The sequence below is a fragment of the Catharus ustulatus genome, chromosome 6, assembly GCF_009819885.2.
Source record: "Catharus ustulatus isolate bCatUst1 chromosome 6, bCatUst1.pri.v2, whole genome shotgun sequence".
Classification (NCBI taxonomy): domain Eukaryota; kingdom Metazoa; phylum Chordata; class Aves; order Passeriformes; family Turdidae; genus Catharus; species Catharus ustulatus.
The window spans coordinates 54,835,237-54,861,573 of NC_046226.1; the positions used below are offsets into that span (position 1 = coordinate 54,835,237).

A 26,337-nucleotide genomic window follows, 5' to 3' on the forward strand; every position below is an offset into this window, starting at 1 on the left:
GCGGCGGCGCAGCGCGGCGGCGCGGGGCGGGGCCGCACCGGGCACCGGGAACAGCCGGCGGCACCGGGAGCGGGGAAAGGGGACGGCATCGCCGCCGGGAACGGGAGCGGGGAAAGGGAACGGGCGATGGGACCAGGCACGGCACCAGGAAGGGGAACAGGCACCCGGCACGGGAATGGCATTGGCACCGGGCATGGGAACGGGCAGCGGGAAGGGAACGAGGTATCGGGAGCGGGGCGCCGGAAACCTTATGAGCATCGGGAACGGGAATGGGAGCACGCACTGGAAACGGCACCGGCACCGTGGTTGTGGGCACCGGGAATGGGACTGGAACCGGCACCGGACAAAGCCCACTCTCCCCTCCTCCCATCCGGGCTGAAAACAGGGACCCATCAGTCCCCAGCTGTCCCTGGTACCGGGGGCTGCCGGTGCCCAGCAGCTCCTGCTGTGCACCCTGCGGGGGCCCGGGGCTCCCTGACCCCTTTTACATCATAACATCAGTGGGTACCTGTGCTCAGGACCATCCAGTAATGGGTTTATCCCATCCCATCCCATCCCATCCCATCCCATCCCATCCCATCCCATCCCATCCCATCCCATCCCATCCCATCCCATCCCATCCCATCCCATCCCATCCCATCCCATCCCATCTCATCCCATCCCATCCCATCCCATCCCATCCCATCCCAGTTGCTCCCCAGGAATGCCGGAGCACCAGCCCGGCTGTGCCGCGCCCTGACGTGCTTCCCACATGCAGGGTGTGGGCAGGAGAGGTGGCACCTGCACTGCCTGGTGACAAGTGACAGCCAAGATCATCCCTGGGACAGTGCAGCAACAGGGGACACAACCCGCAGAAGCCCACGCTGGCCCGGGACCCCCATCCTGTGGGGCTTGGGGATGCCCCGGGATGTCCCCAAGGTGCTGCTGTGTCCACAGGGGGACATACAGGAAAATCCCACACCACAGGAGGTGACAAGGACTCCGTGCCACCTCAGCGGGCTTGGAGACATCTCTCCCCACTGGAGCCGGATGGTGTTTTTCTATCTTTTTATTATAAAAACTCTTTTATTTTTTTGGCATTCTCACATCTCCGCTCATGAAAACCTCACTCACCCACTGCCCCGGCCCTGCCCAGTGCCCCCCCTGCCCGGTGCCCTCCCAGCCCTGGGAGCAGAGCGACCAGAGACCAATATTTACAGATGGTGCTGGGGACTGGGGGGCCGGGGGCACCCCTGGGCCCACCTGTGGCTGATTTAAGGGGGTCCCGCCTGCTCCTTTCTCCTCAGGAGGGAGGGCAGGGGGCTGGGGGTGCCCTGGGGAGGGGCAGGAGGGGCAGATGCAGAGCCGGGGGCGCAGGGGACCCGTGGCACAATATTTACAGGGGGTCTCCCTGGGCACACACTCACACACAGCCACACACACACACGAGGGATTGTCACCCACGGGACGGGCACAGCCGCGCAGGGAGGGGGGGACATGCCGGCTGGGGGTCCCCGCCGGCCCCTTGGCACACACGGCACTGGGAAGCGGGTGGGAGGGACGGGGGCTGCCTTCATCTGAGCCGGAGAGTTCCTGGAGGACCGCGGTGGGGGCACACCGGGGAGAAAGTGCCGCGGTGTCACCGCAGCCACGCCCCCGGGTGACACCGGCACCGGGCGTGTCCCCCCCTGCCCCCTCCGGGCACACGGAGAGCGGGGGACACGCGGGAACCCAACCCAATAAATTAGAGGTGGGGTGGGAAGGGGGAAGGGGGCGCGGGGAGGGGTCAGAGCCCGTTGGGGGAGCGCTGGATGAACGGCACTTTGCTGAGCTCCACCACGGGCGAGCGGGGCTTGTTCTGCATGCGGGGCACCCGCTGCAGCAGCTGCTGCGCCTGGCGCTGCGCGTCCCGCAGCTCCTTCCGCCACTGCACCAGCTCGGGGTCGCTCTGTGGGGCAGGGGAACTGGGTCAGGACGGGGGACAGCGTGGTTGGGCCTCCCCAGGATGCCAGGCCACCTTTTCAGTACTGATGTCCTGGCACGGCTTGAAGGGCAGGGCCAGTGGCCAGCAAGAGGCGGCCAGTAGCCAGCAGATGGGATGGCTAGCAGGCAGCAGGAGGTGGCCAGCAGCCAGGGGTGGCGTGGGGGACACACTCACGTCGCACTGCAGCACGAACTGTTTGCCCCCGCGGATGCGGAGCAGGATGCACTTGCGCTCCTTCACCTGCGTCTCCTCCACCGAGTCGATCTCCTCCATGGTGAGCAGGGACTGCTGGGGGGACAGGCTCAGCCCCGTCCCTGTGCCCTCACCGAGGTCCCCCCCCCCCTCAGCCCCCTGCTGCCGTGCCCTCCTTACCGGCGACTCGCCCTCCCCGCGCCATTCCAGGCGGTTGGGGAAGAGGTAGAAGTAGCGGCGCTGCCACTGCGTCAGGAAGGGGTTGCCCAGCTTGGCCATGTAGCCGTGCATGATGCAGTCCTTGCCCATGGCGTACTCTGGGATCAGGGGAGGCAGGATCAGCACCCGGGTTGTGGCCAGGGGTGGTTCAAGGTGGGGGTCCCTGTCCCACTCACCCTCCTCGTGGCCAAGCTGCTTGTTCTTGGCCTTCTTGCGAGCCTCCAGCTTGTCGGTGTCGGCATTGACGGTGTCAAAGACGGTCTCGGTGACCTCCTGCTGCCAGCGCTCCGAGATGGTGAGCGGGAAGTTGCGGTACAGCTCCTGGTCGCTCTCCAGCAGCTGGGCAGGGTGGGATGCCGGGGTGAGGGGCTGCAGGACACCCCACGCCCCCAAGCTCAGCCCCTGTGCCCAATACCTTGATGCCCTTGGTGTCCTCCTCATCAAAGGAGCCGATGTCGAAGGCGTCGGCCGCGTTCACCTCGCCGCGGGGCGGGACGAGGGGCGGTGGGTACTGTGGGCAGCAATGGGGGTCAGAGGGGTGACTGCCTACACCTCTGTCCTTGTCCCTGTGCCCAGCCATCGGCACACACCGCTCACCTTCTGCAGGAACACCATCTGCCAGTCCAGGCCCTTGAAGAAGGGCTCTTCCTTCACCTCCTGCGCCCTGTGGAGGGATGAGTGCGGTGAGCGTGGCGCAGGGGGGCTGTGCCAGCACACCTTGCCCCATCCCCTGGGGGCTTTGGGGACACTGACCCTCGCCCCATGCAGCCCAGGCGCCGGTTGACATCCCGCTGCAGCAGCCCCTCGAGCAGGGAGCGCAGCTCCGGGGAGAAGGAGTCCGGCAGCTCCACGGCCTGCGGGAGATTCCGTGAGCACACTGGTGAGCGGGGACAGGGACACACTGACACACAGATGGGCACAAACGTGTGCTCCATGCAAAGACCAGCTGTCCCTGACGCCCTGTGTGCCTCCCAGGCCACTGGGTGACCACAGCCCCATCAGTGCCCCTACCCACCATGGTGAGGGTCATCCGGTCAATCTCGTGCTTGTCCTTCGTCTTGTGCTGCCGGAACGGACTGTGCCTGTGGCGCGGAGGGAGAGGGGGCTCAGCAGTGCCCAGCTGTGTCCAGCTGTGCCCAGCTGAGCCCACACTCACCCCCGGAGCAGCTTGAAGAGCATGCAGCCCAGCGAGAACCAGTCGGCGCTGCTGTCGTAGGCCACCCCCTTCTGCAGCACCTCCGGCGCCATGTATCCGTGGGTGCCCCTGGGGAGGGGGCACAGGGGGGTCAGGGGCCGCCCCGGGCGGGGGGGCAGGACAGACAGGGGTGTGGGCACACTCACACGCTGGCATGGGGCTTCTTCTTGGAGAAGTCGCAGGCCAGGCCCAGGTCGGAGATGCGGACGTGGCCGAACTCATCCAGGAGGATGTTTGCCGGCTGCAGAGACACCAGGGTGACACCCTGAACCCCAGAGTGGCCCATGGGCATGGGGGTGATGAGCCCGGGGGGCTCTGTGGGATTTGGGGGCATCTGAGTGCCCCTGAAGTCTTAGAGGGTGCCCATGGATTTTGCTGTTGGGGTGTCCATTAGACCTGAGGGTGCCCTCAGGGCTCGGTGAGTACCCACAGCATTCCGAGGGCTGCTGCAGGGTTTGTGACACCTGTGGGTGCCCACAGGAGGGGTTTCTAAAGGCTTGGGGATGTCCCTGCAGGTGGGGACAGTCACCTTGAGGTCACGGTACACCACAAAGCGGCTGTGCATGTGCTCCAGGCCCAGGATGATCTCGGCTGCGTAGAACCTCATCTCCGCCTCTGAGAAGACGCCGTGCTGGGACAGGTGATAGTGCAGGTCCCCCCCTGTGGGGACAGGGACTGGCTGTCACCCAGAGCAGGGGGCTCTGTGCCCTGGGAGTGGCTCAGGGCTGGGCTCTCACCGTTCATGAGGTCGAGGATGAAGCTGAGTTTGTCAGGCGTGTGGAAGGCGTAGGACATGCACACGATGAACGGGCAGTCCTGGCAGGAGGAGACACTGGGTCACCTTCCCTGTCCCTGTCCCCCGTCCCCTGCCCAGCACCCGTGTCCCCTCACCCCTGTGCTGACGAGGGACAACATGATGCGCTCGTTGAGGGCCAGCGTCTCGCCCTGCTTCATCTTGATGCGCTTCTTGTCCAAGCACTTCATGGCATACCTGGGGAGGGGACACGGAATCCCTGTGGCCACCCTGTCCCCACAGCAGGGCCAGCACCCAGCTCCAGCCCACAGCCGTGACCTCCCTGTAGCCATCACAATATTCCCGCAGCCCCCCTCAACACTGTGCCATCACAGCAACACCTCTGGGACCCCCCCAGCACCCCAAAACCCCAGGTGGGTCCCTCCATGCCAGAGCATTCCCATTACATTTTGCCCGTGTCCGCTTTCCGGCAGCCGTAGACCTCCCCGAAGCCGCCGCGGCCGATGATTCGGTGAACACTGAAGTCGTTCATGGTGAGCTGCAAGGGTGAGGAGGGGACTGGGATGAGCCTGGACATCAATCCTTGCCCCAGTTTTGGGACACAGAGGCTCCCAGGAAGCACATCCCCCTCCCTGGGAGGTAAGGGATTCCTGCTCACATGGATGTTCAGCTCCACGTTCTTCCACTGGCAGAACCGCGTGAACTTGTCACTGCAAGGAAGAGCACAGAGGGCAAGAGTGGAGATCCCGGAGAAACATGCCCTTCAAAGACTCCCTGGATTTGTCTGGAGACAGGGAGCACCCCCCAGGACACGTGGGAAAGGAAGACACCCCTAAGTCCCCAGTATGGGGACCCCTGGTCCATCTCTGGGCTGGGGGAGGGAGGGATGGGACACCCCAATCTGCATGGGAATTTCCTTCCAACTCACCTCTCAATGAATTTCTGGAAGATGCCCCCACGCAGGTTCTGGCAGATCTCCTCAATGTAGGGCTGGGGAGGACACAGGGCTCAACACTGGGTCCCCAGTGTCACCCCAATCCCACCATTACGTGGAGTCTCCTCCACCCCTGGGATTTCACATTCCCCCACTGCCACTTCCAGGACCCCGGGGATGCTTCTGCCACCTCAATCTCTGGGGACCCCAACATCACCAGCCCTGGGGACCCTTAGGGTGACATCCAGGGTCCCAATCACCTCCCTCTGAGGACCCCCTGCTACCTCTGGCCCCAAATCTCCCATCACCCCATAGGGACCACCAGCAATTGCCCCTCACTCCCAAGATTCTGGTGACCCTCTCACCATCCCTTGGGGTCCCCATTCCTGCTGGGACACCCTCCTCTCACTTTCAGGGACTCTGTCACCCTCGGCCCCCTCTAAGGATTAGTTCTCTGAGTGTTACAGGTGGCAAGGACCTCTTCCCTGCCCCAGGTGAAGCCCACCTGGAAGAGATCTGGAGGCACCTGCTTCTTGCTCAGGCGGCTCTGGACGTGCTCTGTGGCACTCTTGGAGAAGGGCTGTGAGGGAACAAGACTGTGTCACCTCGGGCAGAAGGGACAGTGGCCAGGCAGGGCTGCACGAGGCAGGAATCCACAGAGGAACCCCTATCCACAGGGCTGGGATGTGAGTCGCAGGATGGAGCCTGTGGGGGGTTTGGAGCTCCCCCTGAGGACAGTGTGGGGACAGTGGGGACATCCCTCCCAGCACCTGGCACTCACGTGGGAGCAGGCCAGCAGCTCCTTCATGATGTAATGGTCAAAGATGTGGCGGCTGCGGGTGGCTCGCTCCTCCTCCGAGTCCAGCTTCTCGTACTTCTTGATCTGGAGAGGGCACAGCTCCAGTGGCACAGGGGCACATGGGCCCCTCGGGGTGCCATGTCCCATGGCAGAGGTCATCCCATCCCCTCACAGAATCTCCCAGCTCCCTGGGCACTGCCACGTCGGGTGGTGCTCTCAGCACCGTGTCCATGGAGGTACCAACCCTGCTCCTGGTGCACACAGGGGGCTGTCCCCTGGGTCCCCCTGTCTCACCTCCTCGTAAAATTCCATCAGGGGCTTGGCCTCCTCGGCCTGGTTGAAGGCGAAATCCCGGAAAAGCAAGTAGCCTGCAGGGACAGAGTGACTGTGTGAGAGGTAAGAGCCCAGGCCAAGGGACACAGGGACATCCCCTGGGCCTGCCCAGCCCAGTGCCAGGCTTGGGGAAGTGCCAAGCAGGGACTGGTGAGGACTTGGCACGGTGACAGGGTGACAAGGCCACGGCTGGCATGGGGAGCAGCACCCTGGGACACCACAGGGCAGTGAGGGGGCTGCTGTGGGGCACAGTGGGGGCAGGGGCACTGACGGGCACACGGATCAGGGCGGACGCGCCCGGAAACCGCCGGAGCCGGCAGGAGGAAGTGAGAGGCGCTTCCTGCCCCGGACGGTTTGCGTTGGCGTGGGGGAAGTGACAGGGCAGGGGACACAGGGTGGGGGACGTGGCGCAGCCCCCCAGCACCCCCGTCCAGGCTGGCCCCACAGCCCCCTGCCATTCCCATGGCCACTCTCGCTGTCACATTGGCCACCAGCGCAGCCCTCCAGCCCACTCACACTTGCCCCATGCTTATGGTGCTGGCCCAAGTGCCCCCTCGTGTCCCCACAGCCCCCACGTCCCCAGCTCACCAATCTTCTGCGTGAAGATCTTGTCAAATGTCACCTCTCCCCGGTCCTCCAGGTACTTCTGCATGACGCTGCGGATGCTGGGGACACACCGGAGGGGCTCAGTCGTGCCCCCGATGGATCCCTGCTCTGCACCTCTCCTCTGCTTCTCCTCCCGTGTCCCCAAGCCCGGTGGCATGCATGTCCTACCATCCTGTGTGTCCCCACCCAAGCGTGGCACACTGCTGGGTGCCAGGATCACAGCGTGTCCCACACACTGGGGCCCAAGGGAGGGTGGGGACGAGTGTTCTCCCTAAAAAGCTTCACAGGTGATTGCAGTGAAGGCACAGGGGGGCACTGGGGTCTGGCAGGGGGAGTGGGGACGGTGACCCTCTGCACACCTGGGTACAGGTGTGTATTTGTGTACACACGGGTGTGACATGGGTGTGACACGGCGGTGACAGAGGGGACACACAGCTGGGTGGGTCTGTGTGTCTGGCAGGATGTGTGTCCACGTCCATGTGTCCGTGCTTGTGTGTCCCTGAGTCTGGTAGGAAGTGTGTGTGTGCGTCCATATCTGTGTGCCTGTGCAACAGGTGTGACGTGTGCGTATCCACATCTGTGAGCCCATGTCCGTGTGTCTGTCTGTGCAACAGATGTGACATGTGCGTATCCACTTCTGTGTGTCCATGTCCGTGTGTCTCTCTGTGCAACAGGTGTGACATGTGTTTGTCCATGTCCCTGTGTGTCCACGTCTGCGTGTCCACGTCCGTGTATGTCCATATCCGTGTAAGTCCACATCCGTGTGTGTCCATGTCCGTGTGTGTCCACACCCCTGTGTGTCAGTGTCCCTGTGTGTCCACATCCCTGTGTCCACGTCCGTGTGTCCGGGCAGGTGTGATCGGCACACACGTGTGCGGGAGGTGCCCGTGACCCGCGGGCGGGTGCGGGCGGTGCCGGGAAGGGGTGACCAAGGGACCGGGGGTGGCGGTGCCGGATGGACGGACGGACAGACGGACGGACAAGCGGAGGGGCAGCGGCGGGGCCTCACCTGGGCTCGGGCAGGACGATCCTCTTGCTGGCGCGGGCGGCGGGCGCGGCGCGGCTCTTCTCCATGGCCATCAGGTAGCTCACGTCCGCCAGCACTGCCTCCAGGTCCGCCATCGTGCCGCGCCGCCGGCCCCGCCGCCGGCGCCGCACCGGCCCCGGCCCGACCCGACCCGCCGGCCCCGGAACCGGAACCGCGCCCGGAAGCGGAACGGGGCTGGAGAGGAGCCGGGCGGAGGAGCGGGGAGCGGCCGGGAGGGGCTCGGCGGCGCCGGGACGCGGGCGGCGGCAGCGCCCGGAGCGGCGGGAGGGAGCGCGGAGCGGGGCGCGGCCGCACCGGGAACGGGGCGGGGACAGCGGGGCTGGGCGGGGACAGCGCCGCCGCCACGCCCGCCGGGAGGGGCCGGGAGACCGGCTGTGGCACTGACGGGGTGTGTGACACCGGGTGTGTGTGTGTGTGACACTGGGTGTGACACCGGGTGTGTGTGTGTGACACCGGGTGTGTGACACCGGGTGTGTGTGTGTGACACCGAGTGTGTGACACCGGGTGTGTGTGTGTGTGTCACTGGGTGTGACACCGGGTGTGTGTGTGTGTGTGTGACACTGGGTGTGACACCGGGTGTGTGTGTGTGTGTCACTGGGTGTGACACCGGGTGTGTGTGTGTGTGTGTGACACTGGGTGTGACACCGGGTGTGTGTGTGTGTGTGTGACACTGGGTGTGACACCGGGTGTGTGACACCGGGAGTGTGTGTGTGACACCGGGTGTGTGACACCGGGTGTGTGTGACACTGGGTGTGACACCGGGTGTGTGTGTGTGACACCGGGTGTGTGACACCGGGTGTGTGTGTGTGACACCGAGTGTGTGACACCGGGTGTGACACTGGGTGTGACACCGAGTGTGTGTGTGTGTGTGTGTGTGTGACATGGGTGTGTGACACCGGGTGTATGGCACTAGATGCGTGTGTACGACACTGGGTGTATGGCACTGGGTGTATGTGTGTGACACCGGGTGTGTGGCACCGGGTATGTGATACCGGGTGTGTGGCCCTAGATGCATGTGTGTGACACTGTGTGTGTGGCACTGGATGCGTGTATGTGACATTGTGTGAGTGACACCGTATGTGTGACACTGGGTGTATGGCACTGGATGTGTGTGTGCCACCAGGTGTATGCTCCAGCGTGGAGGTGTGACACCATCTCCTTGTGTGTGTGACAGTGTGTGACACCGTGTGTGTGTGTGACAGTGGCTCTGTGTGTGCATGACATTGTGTGTGTGTCATTGCACAGCACACGGCGTGTGACCACATGTGCTGTGAGTGGCAGCAGGTGTGACCATGCGCGTGTGACACCGTGTGCAGGCTCCCTGTCCCTGGGGCCAGGAGGGGACACCTGGAGGGGACAGGCAGGGGGTCGGGGTGCTGAGATCTGCTTGGCATCACTGGGGGAGGCAGGTGGTGGCACTTGGGGACCAGGGCACAGGAGGGTGACGGTGGCTGCAGCCACCTGTGGAGGATGATGTCATCTGCCGTGTGCCTCACCGTGCAAATGTCACAGCTCAGCCGCCGCGGGGATCTGGGCCGTGACATCCCCGCAGGGTGGGGGACGCTAAATGTCACCGTGGTGGCCCAGGAATCCACTGGGAGGGGGCAGGGTTCCCAAGGGATGGGGAGGGCAGGAGCCCCACAGGCCTCTGGAGGACCTGTGGCCCTGGCAGGAGGTGATGAGACACAGGGACAGCTGCCACCACCCGCCAGGAGACAGTGGGGACACCGGGACAGCTGCCACCACCGACAGTGCTCTGATTTCCTCTCGAGAGCTGAGAGAGTCCCAGTGCTGGGGACAGGGGTGATACAGGAGGTCCCAGCCCTGGCCTTGTCACCTCACAGACAGAGGGGCAGAGCTCACACTCACGGATTGGAGTTTTTGCTTTCCGGTTTTTTTTTTTTTTTTTTTTTTTTTTTTTTTTAATTCAAAAAAATCCACCCCCAAGAAATATTTTTATTTCCCTTGGGAGACTGGGGTTTTCCCTCCCCCCACAACAGCTCGCCCAGCCTGGTGGTAATATGGTATGGGCAAAGAGGCTCTCTAAAAATCCAGGATGGGAAAAGGCTCAGGAAGCAAAATACCCCAAAATAAATAAATACCCCCCCCCAAAAAACCCCAAACCCACTTGCCAAGCAGGTGCCCTCCCTCTGCCCCAGCAAGAGCCCCCAACCCCAGCTGAGAGAGTGCAAGACTTGGTTTGCTTTTACCCTTAATGCTTACATTTAATTTTAAAGCACAAACATCAGAGATGGACTCTAAATCGCCAACAAAAAAATAGATATTTACAATATTTCTCCGGGGAAGGGAGGGAAGGAGGAAGGGAGGGAAAGGGGGGATCGAAACGAAACAAAACCACAACCAAACCCTTAAACAAGTGACTTTGCTTGCAGGAGTCGTCTTTAGGGAGCAGGCTGGGTTGGTTTTAAATCACTAAGTGATTTTTATTATATATAATTCTCTTGTTTTCTTCCTCGTGGGTTTGCACCACGCCGGGGTGGTGAGGAGGGTCGCACGCTGGAGTCTCTGCGGCAGGAGAGGCGGGGACACGGCGGGAACAGGGAGCCGTCCCCGCGGAGAAGGGACCACCTTGCCCCTCTCAACCCCAGCTCTGGAAAATTTTTCTTTCGCGTTGCAAAACTCAAAAAGGAATCCAAAGGAAAAAGAAAAGCTTTAATTCTTCCGACGTCTTTCCCGGGAGCCACCGCCGAGAGAGGCCGAGGCCGAAGGCTCCTCCTCTCGCCTGGGGGGTGGTTCCTGCCCCGAGCCCTCCGGCTCCACTTCGGCCGCGCTGCCCCTCGTCCCAGGCACTGTGGGATTGTCCCCTCGTGTCCCCCTGCCGGGGACAGTCCCCGTGGGCCGCCTCTCCTCCTTTATTGCTTCTGAAGCAGCAGGGGGGTGCGGGCTGCCCCCCGGGGACCCCTGCGGGGCTGGGGACCGGTGGTGGCACGGAGGGGACACCCCGGATTGTGCTATCGGTATGCTGCCAGGGAGAGAGCAGGGTGCTGACACGGGGGGGACAGAGAGGGGGAGTGTCCGGGCACAGGCAGGACAGGGAAGGAAATAAAATAGTGACCCAGAAAAAGAAGATTCCAACCTTTTTTCCTTTCTTTTTTTTTTTTTTTCCTTGTCTTTTTTTTTTTGTCGTTTTGTTTTTTTGTCTTTTTTTTGTTGTTTTTTTTAAAGTGCAAAAAGCTCTCTGCTGCCCTAGAGAGAGGTTCTTTGGACCAACCATTCATTGCAAAGGAAAATCGGCAGCGAAAAGGGGGTGGGGGGAAGGAGAGGACGATGCCAGTTCGGTCCCAGGCCGCAGAGCAGCCCTCGCCCCTCCGGCCCCAGAGCGCTTCGTGGTGCCGGGAGGTGGGGAGGAAGAGGAGGCAGCTCCTGTCCCCACCCCGTGCTCACTCACCCCTGGCTGATGCTTCCCGAGTCCTCCCTGAGCTCTGGTGTACCTGTGGGTTCTCCCCTGCTCCATCCCCTCGGACAGACGCGTTATCCCCCAGCCCCTGCTCCTGGGACACCCCGGCCACGGTGCTCCTGCCCTGGGTGCCCAGAGAACCGCCCCATGGGTGGGAGGAGGAGGGAGATGGATAGCAGTCCCTGCAGCCAGACGAGGGTAAGAGGAAGGGAGGGAGAGCGCAGGGAAGCGCCGAGCTGGCGGCAGCACAGAGGGAGACGGGGTGTTCTGGCTCTGCTCCCGCTTCCTTGGAGAGACCTCGACCCTCAAGCTTTGTGCTACCGGGGAAGTGACAAGTGTTTCAAGGCAAGGAGACGACGGGGAGGAGGGGAAAAGCTGGGGGGAGAGGGTGCCCCACTTCTCTGCACAGAGGCCTCTGTTACAGCCCCGCCTCGGGAGCGGCCAGCCTCCGGGCCCAGGCTCCCTGCCATGTGCCCGTTCCTCCTCTGGTACTGGCCAGCCTGGCGGGACATCTTCCTCGGCAGAAGTCCCGGGGAAGGAGGAGGAGGAAGGACAGTGGAGCGAGGCCAGCGACGGCCCTGCCTGCCTAGTCAGGTGGGAGGCAGCGGCAGGACACGCAAGGCAAGGGGGGGAGGTGGAGGAGTGGCTCTCCGAGAGGGGTGGGATGGGCTCTTTTCCTTCTCCTCAGTCTGCCCCGGGGAGGGTCTCTAGCTGATTTTTTGGATCAGCTTCTCATCGGACAGGCAGTAGAGGCTGTTGATGGACAGGTCCGAGATGAAGTGCTCACAGGCTTTGCGGGTGATCTGTTTGCAACCCCGCAGGTCGATGAGGGTGACGTTGGAGATGCGGCGCAGGTACAGCAAGGCCTGGTCCGTCAGCTTATTGCAGCCTGTGGGCAGAGCACAGGGAGCGTGAGGGGGGCACCTCCAGCAGCCAGCATTAGCAGGAGGAATGGGAAATCCAGGAGGCACCTGGAGCAGGGCACGCACCTGCCATGTTGAGCTCGGTGAGGGAGTTGCGTGTGGAGGAGCCCACGGCGGTGAGGAGGTTGGCCGACTGGTCCGTGAGGTGGTTGCAGTGGCTGAGGTCGAGGCGGGAGAGCAGGGGCATATGGCGGATGATCAGGCGCAGCGTGGCGTCCGTGATGTCCAGCCCGGCGAGCCGGAAGTCAATCATGTTGCGGAGTTTGCTGCGATTGTCCTGACCTGCACAGGCAGAGAGAGGAAGAAAGTGGACAGACTGCCCTGGGGACCTTCCCTTGTCCAGCCCAGCCAGCCCCAGCTTACTGGGTTTGTCTGTTGGAGGCGTGAGTAAGTCCCGGATCTGAGGGTCCTTGATTCCTACTGCCCACCGAAGATCGAGGGTCCTGAGAAGGGGGCAGCTGGAGGTACTGAGAGCACAGACCGCAGACCAGGAACAGCCAGCTAGGATGAGGTCTTTCAGGCCTGGCAGAAGGGAGGCAGGTAACAAGTCAGACGGGTTTGGTCAGCTCCCAGGCATCCCAGATCTCCACCATCTTTTTCCAGGCACATGAGGAAGCAGGTCCCCTCCCTGGGGTGGGACACTTGCTGGGTGATGGGACCCAGGCACTCAGCAGTTCCCAGGTTTGCAGGGTGTCTCTCCCCATGACCCAGCCCTCAGGAAGCCTCGGCGCAGGCTGGTGGCAGAGAAAGGGACCCCTCCCCAGCCCACACTCACCTGGCAGCCTGTTGACGAGCCATGTAAGCTGTTTTTTTGAGATATTGGTCCAGCTGAGGTCAAGGCTGACTGGCTGCCTTTTGATGATGCCACTCAGCGCCTGGGGGGTGATGGACTTGCACCTGCTCAAGTCTATCTTTGTCCACAATCTCTTGTCACAGCACCTGGGGACAAGGACAAGGCTGAAAATTGAGTCCCAAGAGTTCCATGGGATAATAGACAACCAGGGGGAACCCAGCCCTGGAGTGGCCTCAGCCACAGAAAAAGGTTGTTTCTCATGGTTTCCATAGGTTTCCCCAAACACGGGAGGTTGCTGAATGTGTCCGGCCATGCAGTCCAACCCCACCAGGGTTTTGCTGCCACAAAATAAAACTCCAAGTTTGAAGCTGCAGGCTTGCCTGCCCCCTCTGGGTGTTTCTCCTGATCTTAAGGATCCTTACTCCCAGCAGGCAAAAACACTGTGTGTCCCACCCCACAGTCCCAGCAGAGCTCACTCCTTCGCCAGGAGCAAGCACTTCCTCTTCCATGGGAGTTTGTGGAGAGCCAGGACCCGATGGCAGATTAGTGGAACCCCTGAAGGTGCAGGCGAGGGGACACTCCTCCACCACACCACTGCCACCAGCTGCTGATCAAAGCAGGCTATCCCTGCTGCTCGGCTGTTAGAAACCTCCCAGTTTCCATTCCCGTCTGTTCCCAAGCCCTCCATGCACAGCTGTCCTGGTGCCAGCATTGTCTTTAGGCCTGCAGCCCCCTGAGGCATTTCCAGCCAGCAAAACCATCCCGCCTGAGCCTGCCTTCTCTGCCTGCTGGGAGGTGAGGCAGCAAGGGAGGCAAGGAAGGGCAAGAACCATCAGGGTGATGGGCAAGGGAAGGGCACTGGCACGTTGCAAGAACACGGCACGGGACAGGAGGAAGGGAACAACAGATGGGTGCACACATGGCAGAGATCCTTCCCCGATTCCTTGGGGTGTCCCCACACTCACCACTTGTACCAGGTCTTGCACACCCGCATGCACTCGCAGAGCTCCCTGCGGGTGAGGTAGCGGAACACAGACATCCAGACCTCGCGCTGGACGCAGCTCTCCTCGCCCTCTTGTGCCCGGCCCCCACGCCCATTCAGCCGGGCCGCCCCCCCTTCCTCCGCATTCTCGTCCTCCTCCTCCTCTTCCTCGTCCTCTTCCTCAGCGGCCGCCTCCTCATCGCCCCCGCTCCGCAGGGGCATCCTGGCGGGCGCATGGCGCACGACCACGCGCGGTGAGTGCTGCAGGTTGGCCGAGGAGGCTGTGATGGCTTGGAGCTTGGGGACGATCGAAGTGCCGTGGACGTCTTTGGTGGGGCGCTGGAGCGTCACGGTGAGGTAGGAGCCGTGCAGCTTGGCCTTCTCCACCTCTGACAGCTCCTTCTTGCCGCTGGGGTTGTTCTCCTTCTCCCGCACCATGGTTCTCTCCGTGGCCTGGAGTCGCAACAGTTGCCGGCGCTTGAAGCGCTCGTCCCGGCTGGCGCTGTGGTGGTCGCTGGGCCCGGCCCCCGGGGACGAGCGTGTCACCACCCCACGGGGGGACGCGGGGTCGTGGATCAGCTGCAGCATCGGAGTGGGTGAGTTGGGTGGGGGGGTCAGGGGCTCCTCGCAGCTCCGCAGGGGCCGCAGCACCTTGGCTTGCGCCGTGTCGTCGTCGCTCTCCTCCACCTTCCGCTTCTGCAGGGATTGGGGGTGGGTGGTTAGCAGGAATAAGGCCTGGGGAAGGCCTCTCCCTTCTCTTACTCCCCAGGGACACACCATGGTACTGGCAGGACCTGCACCAGCAGTGCCCAATAAAATAATAGAGCCGTTTGGGTTAGACAGGGACACCTTCCACTAAATCAGGTTGCTCCAAGCCCAATCCAACCTGGCTGTGAACACTTCAGGAATGGTGCATCCGCAGCTTTTTTGGTCAATCTCTGCCAGGGTCTCACCACCCTCACAGTAAGTAATTTCTTCCTCACAGCTCAGCTAAGTACCACAAGGACCAGAGTTCACCCACACCAGCAACAAGCATTTTCCAACCCCTTCTCAAAAGGGGTGTCCCTTGTCATTGGGGGTTGGGTCCACTTTGTGCCTGAAAGTCCAGCGTCTCTCACAGTGGAATATCTCAGGATTGCATTGCAGCAGGATGTGCCCAGACCACCAGGTGCTGCACCCCCATGATTCTCACTCTCACGGGTCACTGCAGGCCCCCTCCACCACCCCCAGCCCATGCTGGTTGAACACATCCCTGGCAGGACACAGTGGGAGGGATGGAGGACACAGATCCTGCCCTGCCACAGCACAGCTCCTTACCTGGCCCTTCTCTGTGTCATCACCCTGGTAGCACTTGGGACACTCCCAGCAGTTGGGGAGCTCATCATTGAGCAGCCCTTCCCCATCCATCTGCAACAAGAGGAGGGCGTCAGCAGCAGCCCAGCCCCACAGCAGAGCCCCCCTTTGCCCAGCACATCCCCTGCTCACCTGCAGACAGCCAGGGTGAACAATCTCATTGCAGATACAGCACTCCATAAGCTTCTTCTCAAAGTCTTGTGAGTCCTCGTTCTGATCCACCTCCCCGCAAAGTGCACACGTGACCGAGTGAGGCAGCCTGGGCTACAAAGGAAACCAGGGCTGACACCACGGTATGGTGGGACAACCTTCCTCCTTTCCTCCCCTACTACCTGGACCATGGAGAAGCGACCAGCTATCCCCCAGGAACCCAACTTGGACTCACCGCCAAGCACTGCCGGAGGACACAGGACTGCTTCATGCGGCCAGGCCCGCCAAACTTCTTCATATCCCTGCAATAGTGGCACATGCCACACTCGCCCTGCATGCAGGCCTTGCATTTCCGGCACCGCACCCGCCTCCGCCGGGCGCCTGACACGATGGGAGACACGGTGGACCTGACAGGAGTCGGGCGTGGTGCTGGCTTCATGGTGTGCGGCTTGGTGATGGGGATGGTGGGCAGGCGCACCCTCAGCCGGGCCTGGAGCTTTAGCTGCCAACAGGGAGAGAAGGAGTGAGAAGTGCTGTACTCCACTGGGAGCTGGAAGGCTCTGATCCCTGGATTCGGCACTACAATTTCAGTTAATGGGCCAGGGAGCAGCTCTGCTCCCTCAGCACTCTGCAGCCAAAGGCACCTGGATCAGCGCTGACCTGGCACTTCTCCTGGACATGGTCCCTAATCCCTGACACCACCCCACACTAAGAGTTCTCCTTCTTCTCAGCCCCTGTTAGGGCTCAAATGGGCCTGGAAAGGGCTGCTGAGTCCCAAAAGCATCCATGCTTTCCTATGGACAAGGTCCAACCAGGCTGTCCTCTCTGTGTCACTCTGCCAACTGCACAAGGGGATAGCTCTGGCTGCTCTTTCCCAAGCTTGAGGCACACCTGGAACACCCACACCTTCCTTGTTTACAGTGCAGGTAGGAGAGCACAGCTCTCCAGCTGTCACCCTGCATCCCATCAGCCTGCACAGGAAATCTGCTGGCTGCAGCATCCTTCTGGGATTGGCCATGCTGGGATGTGCACCACAGCCGATGGGCTTGGAGAAGGGCAGGTTCACAAGGATGGGGTTGGGGATGTGCCAAGCCTCTGAGTGCTGCACCCAAAGCATGCACACATCTCCAGGTCAATTCTCCCACAAAAGCTGCCCAAGATGCTTGTGCTGTACAAGGATCACACTGGATCCCCTGGGCAGGGCAGGCAAGCAGAAATAGGCACCTCCAAAGTGCAATCTGAGAGACTCATTTGTCTCTAGACTCCTAAATAGGGAACACCCACCCTTCTCATGAGGGTCCTACCCTTCCCACAGCCTGCCTGTAAGCCCATCTCCTGGGAGGAAGGAAGAAGTGACCTCTGGGAGCCATCCTGGCAGGCCACAGGAAGGCAGCCTGCAGAGGGGAAGTCCGGCTGCTCTGTGCCTCCATCTGCCCAGTGAGTTCAGCCCGGGCTGCAGCCCAGCTGTGGGCCCTGTGCTATAAGCACAGCTGGATAGGGAAAGGCAGGGATGCATGGAAAGGTCTGCTGAAGAGATAGCTACCTATCCACAGGGAGAGACTCCCAGGAGAGAGCTGCCTTCCTTGTGGTTGTCCTACAAAAGGGACAGGGACACAAGGGACGCATACAACTCACAGTGAGGGGCTGGACTGCTCTTGACCATCAACCTCACACCTCACCCACTTCTGCCACAGTGAGGCCTTCCCTGACATGCAACATTCCTCAGGCCATCCAGGTCTCCCTATCAATCCAGAGAGTTCCTGGGAGAGCAGAATCACACCTTCCTCCCACAGTAAGGCTCCCTGCTCTCCAAGCACAACCAAAGGACTGGAGAACACGGAGCAGCTGGGGCTGATCTGGTTACCACCCAGCAGCGGAGATGGGATAACCGGCATGGTGGGAGATCTCTGGGTTTGCCCGCGGTGCTGTGGAGGTGGCTGCACCCCACATCCCACTTTGGCACTGCTCCCAAGCAGTGCCACCACACCCCACGCCTGGGAAACTCCCAGGGGGACTCCACCCATGACACCCATCTGGATCCCCTCCTCGCAGCTCCTACCTTATCTCTCTTGGGCCACTGGACGATGGGGACACCTGTAAGTGCCAGTTTGGGGTCGCTGTTCGCGTATTCTTCCAACAGCAGCTAATGGAGAGATGGTGGGGGGGAACACAACAGAGAGACAAAAAGCACAGGTGTGAGCAGAGGGAAACACGGCTCCCGCCAGTGAGGCAGGCTCCGACCAGATGCCAAGGCCAGTATGCTTCAAAGGCGGCTGGGAACGAGCCCTCCTCTCCCCACGCCCGCCAGCAACCATCCCTCCTCCCCACATGAGACAGACAAGCTCTGTCGAGTCGATCTGCACCAGCGCTTTCATCAACTGCATTTCAGCCCGAGGCCCCGTGCTGGGCGGTGGTAGAGGGGGAGAGCGCCAAGATTTGGTAGTCTGGGGGGATTCTGGGGGGAGGATTCACCAGCATTGCCCCCCCAGCTGCTCCTCAGGCACGGGGCAGCCTGGAGGGTGCAGCAGCAGCAGCAGGATGTGATGCCCCAGCACGCCCTCCGTGGCCTAGCACAAGCTGCCGGTAGCCAAGAGCTGCTCCCCCACACTGCCTCGGGGTTTGGCTTCGACTTGGAGAGATCCCTCAGCACCGACCGGACTGGCACAGACGGGCACGCTGCCCTCTGGCACGACAGCCCTTTGCTCCCGGTGTACGGGGCTCCCGTGCTCACCCCGGTCCTTTCAGCACCCTCCGGCACAGCCCCCTCCCCACATCCACTCCCCACCGAATTTGCCGATCGCAAAGGTGCTTTATTTACTTGACGTTGCCATGGTTACGCAGGCAGGAGCCTCCTGCCGGCATCCCGGCGGGCGGTGCTTCCCGCTGCCAGGCAGGGCCAGGGCAGGGGGTGACCGGCATGCCCCCCGCCCGGTTTTCCGGGTGTCTGGGGAGGCAGGAAGCCGCAATCTCCCCTGGGCTCCCTGGCAGCGCAGCGTGCCGCCTTCAGACCTTCCGGCTCCCCACGAGCACACGCCGAGGGAAAGGTCAGGGTTCGGAGCTCCCACACGGACATCCGTGGGACCGCAGCGTCCGCCTGCCCGCGGCACCGCGGACGGGGCGGGGGTGGGGGCGGCTCAGCCACGCTCCCCGCCAGAGAGCCGAGGGACTGCGGGGGCTCCCGGGTCCTGCGGCTGCATCTGGCTCGGAGCCGGGGTGGGCGACAGCTCGCAGGTCCCCTGTGCCCCGTCGCGCTGTGGCCGAGGGGACGCGGCGGAGGGGACCCTGCGCACACGCGGCCGCAGCGCCTCGGCAGCGGCGCCGGCGAGAGCGCCCCGGGGACGGGAGAGGTGAGCCCAAGCACCGGCCAGGGACCCCTCCGGGGAAGCAGGGGTCCCCCCGCGGTCCCCTCCCACCCCGTCCGGAGCGTCCCCGCGTCCCCTCCCCGCGCCACGAGCATTGCCAGCTGCCTGACCTTGCGCCTCTGGAGCTGCCGAGACTCTGGGGTGAAGTTTGCCGAGTCCTCTTTGTTTCGGTGCCCGCACTGCGAGGGCTGGGGCCCCCTCCCCTCTGCCCGGACACCTCCGGGGGCTGGCTCAGACCCCGGCCGGACCCCCGGTGTTCGGGGACATGGCTGGGGGAGCAGCTGCACCCCCCGCCCCGAGCGCCCCCGGCTCCTCCCCGCCCCCGGCAGCCGCACCGGCGGCCGCGTGCTCCTCCCGAGCCCTTGGGCAGCGGCGGCGGCAGCTTCCTGAGCCGGAGACAATGCTGCTGCGTCACCCACATGCGGTTCCCAGCAATGCTTTGCAACGGGAAGATGGCAGAAGAGAAAAAGGGAGCGAGGGAGCGGAGGGCAGAGCCGCGCTGCTGCAGCGCCGGGAGGGGCCGGGACGGCGGGGATTGGCGCAGGGTCCGGGCGGCGCTGCCCACGGGCCTCCCCGGGATCCCTCCCTCCCTCCGCCGCCGCAATCCGAGAGGCCGCGGCCGGGCTGCCCGGGGCCGGGCACAGCGTGGCCGAGAGCCCTTACCCCGTCCCGCTCAGGCCCAGCCTCCCCGGCGCCTTTCTTTTGTCTGCTCCGTGGCGGGTTTGGGATCCGGGAGACCCCGCTGGACCGAGCGAGGCTTTGGAATGTAGGCAAGGGTCATCCCCCCTGCAGCTCCCCCCAGGGTCTGCCCCGCCACACTCCCGACCTGGAGGGACAAACATCCCGCCAGCCAAGTTTGGGAGCAGCCACATTCCCAAAGGCACCGGGAACCAAACCGCTAGAGGGGGACAGATCCATACCGGGCGATCAAGGTGTCCCCAAGCAATCCCAGCCCCCCGAGACGCCCCCCAGCTACACACCGCAATTAAAATGGAGGAAACTCCTGAAATAAAGCCAAACAACAAAGGGGAGCAGCGGCTGCTCCCACTTCACATGCATCCAAAGCATCTGCAGGCAACTCCAGCTTTGTGTTCCCAGGAAGCCAGCGGCATGCCGACCCGGCTCTGGACTGTCACCAGCTGTGCAACCAGTGACACCCTCGGGTCCCTGGCACGGGCTGTCTCTGAGAGAAGCGTGACCAGCGCTGCCATCCCGTGGGAGACCCTCTTGCAGAGCTCACAGGCGACCCGGAACTTCCTCACCCATCCCTGAGGATACCATCCCCACTCCTCACCAAATTCTCTCTGTGCCCATTGCCCAGTCAGGTAGTGAGCAATACCACACCAGAGGTTTTGAGATGAAGTTCCGGAGACAGGATCAGCCCTTCTGGGAGAGGCTTCTCTTTTTTCTACCATCCTTGTGCTCCAATAGCTCCATGGAGAGCGCAGATTTAACCCGTTTATGGCAGGCCAGAGGGGCCTGGCTTTAGACCTGCTGTCAGCTGCCTCATGACCATCCTGTCAAATCCAGTCATGGAAAGCATGGATGGAAGCAGTCAAAAGACAACAGGACATCTCAGAAATTTCCTCTTGGTCAATGATCCTTCCAATGACCCCCACCACACTCAGAATTTTCAGAAAATTCCTGCCACAGAGCTGGAAGCACAACATTGTTACATCCAAAGTGTCACATGCCGCTCCAGGCTGAACTTGTGACAAGATACATATTTCTCCACATGACCCAACAGACACCCTAAAATCCTGATCACCACACAACAGGCTGTGGGAAAAGGCTGCAATTTCCTGCTCCTGGTGTGCCTGGGGACACTGGATAGCAGAGGGTGGCAGATCAAGGTGCCAGGCCTGCAAGTCTGGATAAGAAAACACCATGTTCTGACCGTGAGGAGCACAGACCAAAGTGCAGCTTTCCCAGCTTGGCCAGATCCCAGCTCCACAATGACCTTACCTGGTGACACAAGGGCAAAAGTACCTGCTGCACTGGTGGCCCCAGTTAGAAGTTTTAGCTAGAAATGTCTTAAACCCTTCTCAAGCTTTACAAGCCTATAGGCCATTTCCATCATCTCTATGGAAAATGGTTTTGAAAGCAGAGCTTTGCTGTGGTTGGACAAACTTGTCCCACTTTCCCTAGCCACTGCAGGCTGTGACTAAGGATCTCCATGCCTTGAGGATTGCAGTCCTGAGGGACGGAGTCCTGCAGCTCAGGTTATTTCCAAACCTCCAAGGACTGCCAGCTTTAAGGAGCCAACACTCAGGGAAGTTGTCTGGGACCACAAAGACTGTAACCCACAGCTCATCTACAGTGGGACACATGGGCGGGTGCATCACACCAAAACCACAGGCACACCTTTACCACCCCCAAAACACGAACTAATTCTTTGATCAGATCTCAAACTCCAATTGAACACCAACAACCTTTAAGGCTCTGCCTTCAAAATACCCAACACCAGTCTCCTTCTGTCAAGGGTGAAACACAGCCCACAGCTCAGGCTCCTCTAGAGCACTACACAGGGCTCAGAAACACATCACATCCTCAAAGGTCACAGCACACACAGGATGCCTGAAAAGCCACAGAAAACCAGAAATTCAGCCCCTATCAGCACCTAGACTCTTTCAGCCAAGAGCCTGGGACCCCAGAGCTGCACCCTCTGCTCCAAACACAACAGAGCTCTGGATTTACCTGAACACCTCACAAGAAACATTAGGAGACAGCACTTGGAAATAAAAACAATGGCAAAGACAAGGACACAAGCAGCTGCACAGATCACCAACAGCAAGGAGGGGAGCAGAAGGCAACTTTTTAGGGACTAAAATGAATTTCTGGGGATAGAGTGAAGTTGACATTCCCACTCCAGTGCTTAAAGGGCTAAAACACCAAAGCTCATTGGTTCAGCCCAACAGATGGAGGCAAATAAAATCCAAACAACCCTCACCAGCCCAAATTAACTGACTCTCGTAACTCCAGGTCACACCCTGGGCAAACAACTCAAAGGAACAAAGCCAAATCCACCTGGGGCAAGGAAAAGGCTCCAACTGCCACGGAGTCCACAGCCAAAACTGGAACTGCAGCCAGAACTGCATCAGCAATGAGCACTACTGCGCTGATAGCCATAAGGGACCCAGCCAGGGCCCAGCCACCCTCCTGCTTTCCCAACCCCAAATCCCAGGGCAGTCCCTCAGGTGTAACATCAGCCTCACACAGAAGAAGAGGAGGACACCAATCCTGCCCCAGGACAAGGGAAAGGTGAAGCCAAGTTTCCATGTAGGAAGTGTTTTGCACTCGCTCAAGCCTACCTTGACATCAGCGATGAGGGCATCCTCGTCCTCGATGCCAGTGGGAACACACTTCTTGTGCAGAGGGAGTGACTCCAGCTTGTCCACGAGGCAGCGCAGCCCCTCCAGCTCAAACTGGGTCAGGTGCACCTTCCTGCTCTTGCGGGGGCTGCCCCCGCTCGGGTCCCAGGCTTGGCCGTTTTGGGAGCCCCGGCTGGAGTCAGAGGAATCGATGGATGGGGTCTTCTTGAGACCCGGCAGGCTGCTCTGGCAGCTCTTGCCCAGTTCGTCATAGTCCACATTGGCACCGTTGGCAATGGGGCTGGTGAGAATGGACCTCCTGGTCATGGGGCGCCGGGATTCCTTTCCTGCTCCATCCTCATCATCCTCCTCCTCCTCCTCTTCCATGTTCACAGAATCCGAGGAGCTCAGCTCCATATCTGCCATGATGGAGAAATGGAGAGCAATCACAGGAGGGGCTCTGTGTTTAGTGGGATCCCCCAGTCACGAGGGATGCTGGAGCAACAGATTTGCGTGAGGTGAAAGGAACAGAGAAGCTGGAAAAGAACAGCCCTATCCCATTCTTGGTTTGTTTGTGGGAATGCAAGGCACCAGATATGGAAAAAGGTCCCAGAGGAAGAAACAGGAAATGCCCTAAACTGAATTTCATGTCTTAGACTGAATTTCATGGAATTGGATTGGAAGGGACCTGGACTGTCATCTACTCCAACCCCAGTGCCATGGCCTGGACATCTTCCACTACATCATGTTGCTCAAAGCCCTGTCCAACCTAGTTTTGCTTTGGAGGGCTTGGGATCTCCCAATGAGGGCTCCCATGCTGCCTTCATGGGAAAAAGAGGATGTGGACTCCTTCAGGACCGTGAGGTTGCTGAGCCTTCCAAGTAACTGTGTCAGCCGTTTAAACCCTGTGTGCAGAAGGCCCTGGCCAGCCAGAGAGAATTCCTGCCCACAGCACCATGGTGGTCCCTGCAACTTCCCCCACCTCTTCTGTGCAAGGCTCTGAACTGGTGTTGTGCTGGTTTCACAGCTGTGAGGAACCTGGGCTGCTGCAGGGCCAAAGGAGGAAGCAGAAGTCTGGCTGGTTGCGACTTCATGCTCAAAAAAAACCCCACCCAGCCCTCCCCTGCCTGCCACACTGCTGAGCCAGTGCTCCAGCAGGAGGGTGTAAGAAGCCAGTTGGACGGGGGTGAGGAAGGAATAAGGGCTGGACTTACCCATGCTGAGGGATTCTTTCTGGAAGTCCTTGGTCAGGTGGGAGCGGCTGGTGATGCAGTACACGTAGCGCTCCAGCACGTACCAACACATCTCATAATAGAAGGGGTAACGAAATTTATTTGGGACCTGCAAAACAGGCAAGAAGATCTGTCAGGCCCCCTTCCCACTGCTGCTCCCAGGTGACAGATGCCACAGCAGGTCTGGCCCAGTGTCCAGCACAGGTCCCTTACCCGTGTGCGGTCCTCAATGCTGTAGATCCGGAGCTGCATAGGGATGTTGAAGCTGTGTAAGAAGTTGCCCCCAAAAACCAGTGTGTCCATGGGAGTGTATACAGCATGGATCCAACCTTGGGGAGAAAGAGTAGGGAGAATCCTTCTGATCCACCTTGCATAGTTTTTTGTCACCCTAGTGTCATCCTAGATTGTTTCCTAATCACGTTAGGCCTAGAATCAAGGGAAACAGCCTTCCAAAGTCTGTTCCAACTCCAAATACCTTCAAAATAACTCAAGTTCCAGTCTTTATCTCCAAGGCTAAGCAATCCGGCCAAGTCTAACATCTGGAGAATTTCAGCATAGGTTTCATTAAGGCAAAGCCACTCAGTTCAGAAGAGGTGTCAGTTGTGATAACAGGACTCAAATGAGTGAGTTGTGCAATCCCTGGTGTTTTCTGTTCCTGGTCCTGCTGTAAGCCACAGCTCTGCAGTGGTGCCATGAAGACACCCAGGAAGCTGAGGAGCTGCCTAGGGCCAGCCTCTCCTGAACCTACATTGCTCCATGTGTCAACATGACAGGATCTGGGAAAGCCTCCTTTAATAATTAATCAAATGTGATGCGAGCCTGCCTCAGCTTTCCTAACACTTGGGCTGGACCCACAATGCCATCACAGGCATGTTTTGGGAGGTGGCAAGCAAGAGGACAGAGCCACATCACATCTCCCTCTCCCAGTGACTCATGAGGGAGCCAAATCCTGCCAGTGTCCCAGGAGTTTCAGTGTTGCCACAACCCTGGCCAAGACCAGAATGAGCCTGCCCACTCTTAGGGTACCTGAGGGGATGACAAATGTGTAGCCCTGCTTGAGCTCGATGCGCTGGCACTCTGACACTCTGTCCCCAAGGAAAATGTCTCCCTGCTTCCCTGAGAGAAGCCAGTTTTCATAGAGCTCCAGGTTCTGGGGTGTGGGAGGGATCAGCCAGAAGATCTGCAAATAAAGACAACATGCTTATGTAAGTCATCATATAATGAACAGCTATGGCTTCTTCCCAACATCTGAATCTGTTCCTCACCCCTCTCCCTGAGAGTTTCCCAGCAAAATGACTTGGACAGCTGCCTCCCTCGAGAGGATAAGCAAGGTATTTCCCAGCCTGACACAGAGTAGTGTATGGTAGCCTGAGCTTGAGATGCTTTTCAAGGTATGATTTACATCAGTGTCAAGAGATACAGAGCTCAGGAAAGTCATCAAAGTGACAAGGAGATTTACTGAGTTAAATTTATCATGTTAGAGCTACATCTGAACTAGGGATTGGCACCTGTCTGGCTCCATGCACTATAGGTAAGTTTAGGGTGGAAAGATTTCTGTTTGCTGTCTGGGAGCTGCATCCTCAAGGATTTACACAAAAACAGACCAACAGATGCTTTCCACAATAGGAACAGTCCTACCTTTCCCCCTCGGTGGATGTGGTACCACACAGAAGTGCCCCCAAAGTCCACGTGGAAATCTGTGTAGCAGCCCTTGACACTCATCAAACAGTATCTGGTAGAAAACAAAGGTAAAAATGAATGATGATGCACACTTTGGAGCAGATATGACATTCCAAGGGAATAGACCCCCCAAACCTAGGCCTATGTCTCAGAGCAGTGTCACAAGCCACCCAGGCCCTCTTCCACAAAGCTAAAGGAGATTAAATAAGTGACTGCAGTGGCCTTACAAGTGTCACCCACAAAAACAAGCTGGGAGACTGTTCTTCCCACCTCCCCTTGGTACAAACTGCTGTTCCCTGCAAGCAGTTGTTTGCTACCTGCCACAGCTCAGGAAGTCACTTACTTCTGCACCTTTGGGTACTGCATCTCCAGGATGGCATTGGTAGACTCTGTCTGACTTTCCTTCAGGTGCCTGGGCCACATGTTATCAACCCAGTCAATCAAATCCACCTACAACAGAGGTAGGAGAGGTAAGCAGAGAAAAAAGGGGCACAGCAAAACCTTTTGGTACCCCAGGCTGGCAAACACCTTTTTGGTCCTTCCCTACACCCAGAAACTTTACCAGTGCCACTGGGACAGTCACACATAAAGCACTTAGGATCAGGTGTTGAGATGCCAGCTCTGGACTCACATTAAAAATATGCCAGACAGCATCTCCTAGGGTGGGATTCAACTCCCTAAGCTTCAGGAGAGCCAGAGATGTCGAGGTTCTCTCTGTAGATAACAGAGAGAAGTAACTGGTCCCACACAGCTGCCACTTCCACTCTCCTGACTGCAGAGGGAATTTGGGATGTTCATCCCACCCATGCTGTTCATTTTCCCACCACAAAACAGCTTCCCACCTCTCTTCCAGCACACCTCCAGTCTTGGCCTCCTCTGCCCTCAGGGATTTCAGCATTTTGCATCAGGAACCCTCCCTGCCACACTGTGCAGAGTTCAGACTCCCATGTTTCTAACTGCTGACAGCCAACGAACAGGCCATCTTTCTACAGAAGTGACATGACAGAGACACCAGAGCCCGACTGGGAGATCAGTTCCAGACTGACATCCCCTCTGAGCCCATGCATGTTCTGAGCAGCCCCTCTTTTAC

At 59.9% G+C, this 26,337-nt stretch overlaps 2 protein-coding genes and 1 long non-coding RNA gene across 4 annotated transcripts in view; 1 reads left to right on the forward strand and 2 right to left on the reverse strand.

The window, feature by feature from the left end:
* Positions 1 to 47: 47 nt before the first annotated feature.
* Positions 48 to 1,087, forward strand: LOC116997946. The gene is made up of 2 exons (XR_004418274.1): positions 48 to 222; positions 691 to 1,087. It is a non-coding gene; the product is annotated as an uncharacterized LOC116997946 (long non-coding RNA).
* On the reverse strand, positions 1,031 to 8,145 carry GRK2 (G protein-coupled receptor kinase 2). Its single transcript, XM_033063197.2, has 21 exons — positions 8,005 to 8,145; positions 6,978 to 7,054; positions 6,351 to 6,424; positions 6,039 to 6,140; positions 5,763 to 5,837; positions 5,252 to 5,313; positions 4,982 to 5,033; positions 4,770 to 4,861; positions 4,461 to 4,560; positions 4,307 to 4,385; positions 4,099 to 4,229; positions 3,716 to 3,810; positions 3,531 to 3,638; positions 3,390 to 3,456; positions 3,128 to 3,228; positions 2,972 to 3,038; positions 2,790 to 2,885; positions 2,551 to 2,713; positions 2,336 to 2,472; positions 2,138 to 2,251; positions 1,031 to 1,927 (listed from the first exon to the last, which is right to left on the reverse strand). Exons 1-21 carry the CDS (start codon positions 8,115 to 8,117, stop codon positions 1,766 to 1,768), a joined length of 2,067 nt encoding a protein of 688 aa, XP_032919088.1. The 5' UTR covers positions 8,118 to 8,145; the 3' UTR covers positions 1,031 to 1,765.
* Positions 8,146 to 12,155: 4,010 nt separating this feature from the next.
* KDM2A (lysine demethylase 2A) overlaps positions 12,156 to 26,337 on the reverse strand; it is a 31,388-nt gene continuing 17,206 nt past the window's right edge. Inside the window, exons 8-22 of one of the 2 annotated variants that reach the window (XM_033062686.2) lie at positions 25,591 to 25,697; positions 25,206 to 25,299; positions 24,594 to 24,747; positions 23,781 to 23,896; positions 23,550 to 23,676; positions 22,336 to 22,754; positions 17,722 to 17,805; positions 15,898 to 16,164; positions 15,645 to 15,776; positions 15,477 to 15,566; positions 14,143 to 14,855; positions 13,160 to 13,323; positions 12,748 to 12,906; positions 12,451 to 12,666; positions 12,156 to 12,350 (exon numbers count right to left, since the gene is read on the reverse strand). In XM_033062686.2, coding sequence (XP_032918577.1) covers positions 12,169 to 12,350; positions 12,451 to 12,666; positions 12,748 to 12,906; positions 13,160 to 13,323; positions 14,143 to 14,855; positions 15,477 to 15,566; positions 15,645 to 15,776; positions 15,898 to 16,164; positions 17,722 to 17,805; positions 22,336 to 22,754; positions 23,550 to 23,676; positions 23,781 to 23,896; positions 24,594 to 24,747; positions 25,206 to 25,299; positions 25,591 to 25,697 — 3,024 coding nt within the window. In that variant the 3' untranslated portion in view covers positions 12,156 to 12,168. Of the gene's footprint in view, positions 12,351 to 12,450; positions 12,907 to 13,159; positions 13,324 to 14,142; positions 14,856 to 15,476; positions 15,567 to 15,644; positions 15,777 to 15,897; positions 16,165 to 17,721; positions 17,806 to 22,335; positions 22,755 to 23,549; positions 23,677 to 23,780; positions 23,897 to 24,593; positions 24,748 to 25,205; positions 25,300 to 25,590; positions 25,698 to 26,337 lie in introns of both variants that reach the window. The other variant, XM_033062685.2, reaches the window with a different exon arrangement.

What these genes read in the sequence shown, in the direction of transcription:
- GRK2 (XM_033063197.2), bottom strand. Translation starts at nt 8,117, where the DNA reads ATGGCGGACCTGGAGGCAGTGCTGGCGGACGTGAGCTACCTGATGGCC. An exon ending in AGCTGCTGGCCTGCTCCCAC is followed by an intron (nt 5,838 to 6,038) that starts GTGAGTGCCAGG and finishes GTTCCCTCACAG; the next exon opens with CCCTTCTCCAAGAGTGCCAC. An exon ending in AGGACACCAAGGGCATCAAG is followed by an intron (nt 2,714 to 2,789) that starts GTATTGGGCACA and finishes CACCCTGCCCAG; the next exon opens with CTGCTGGAGAGCGACCAGGA.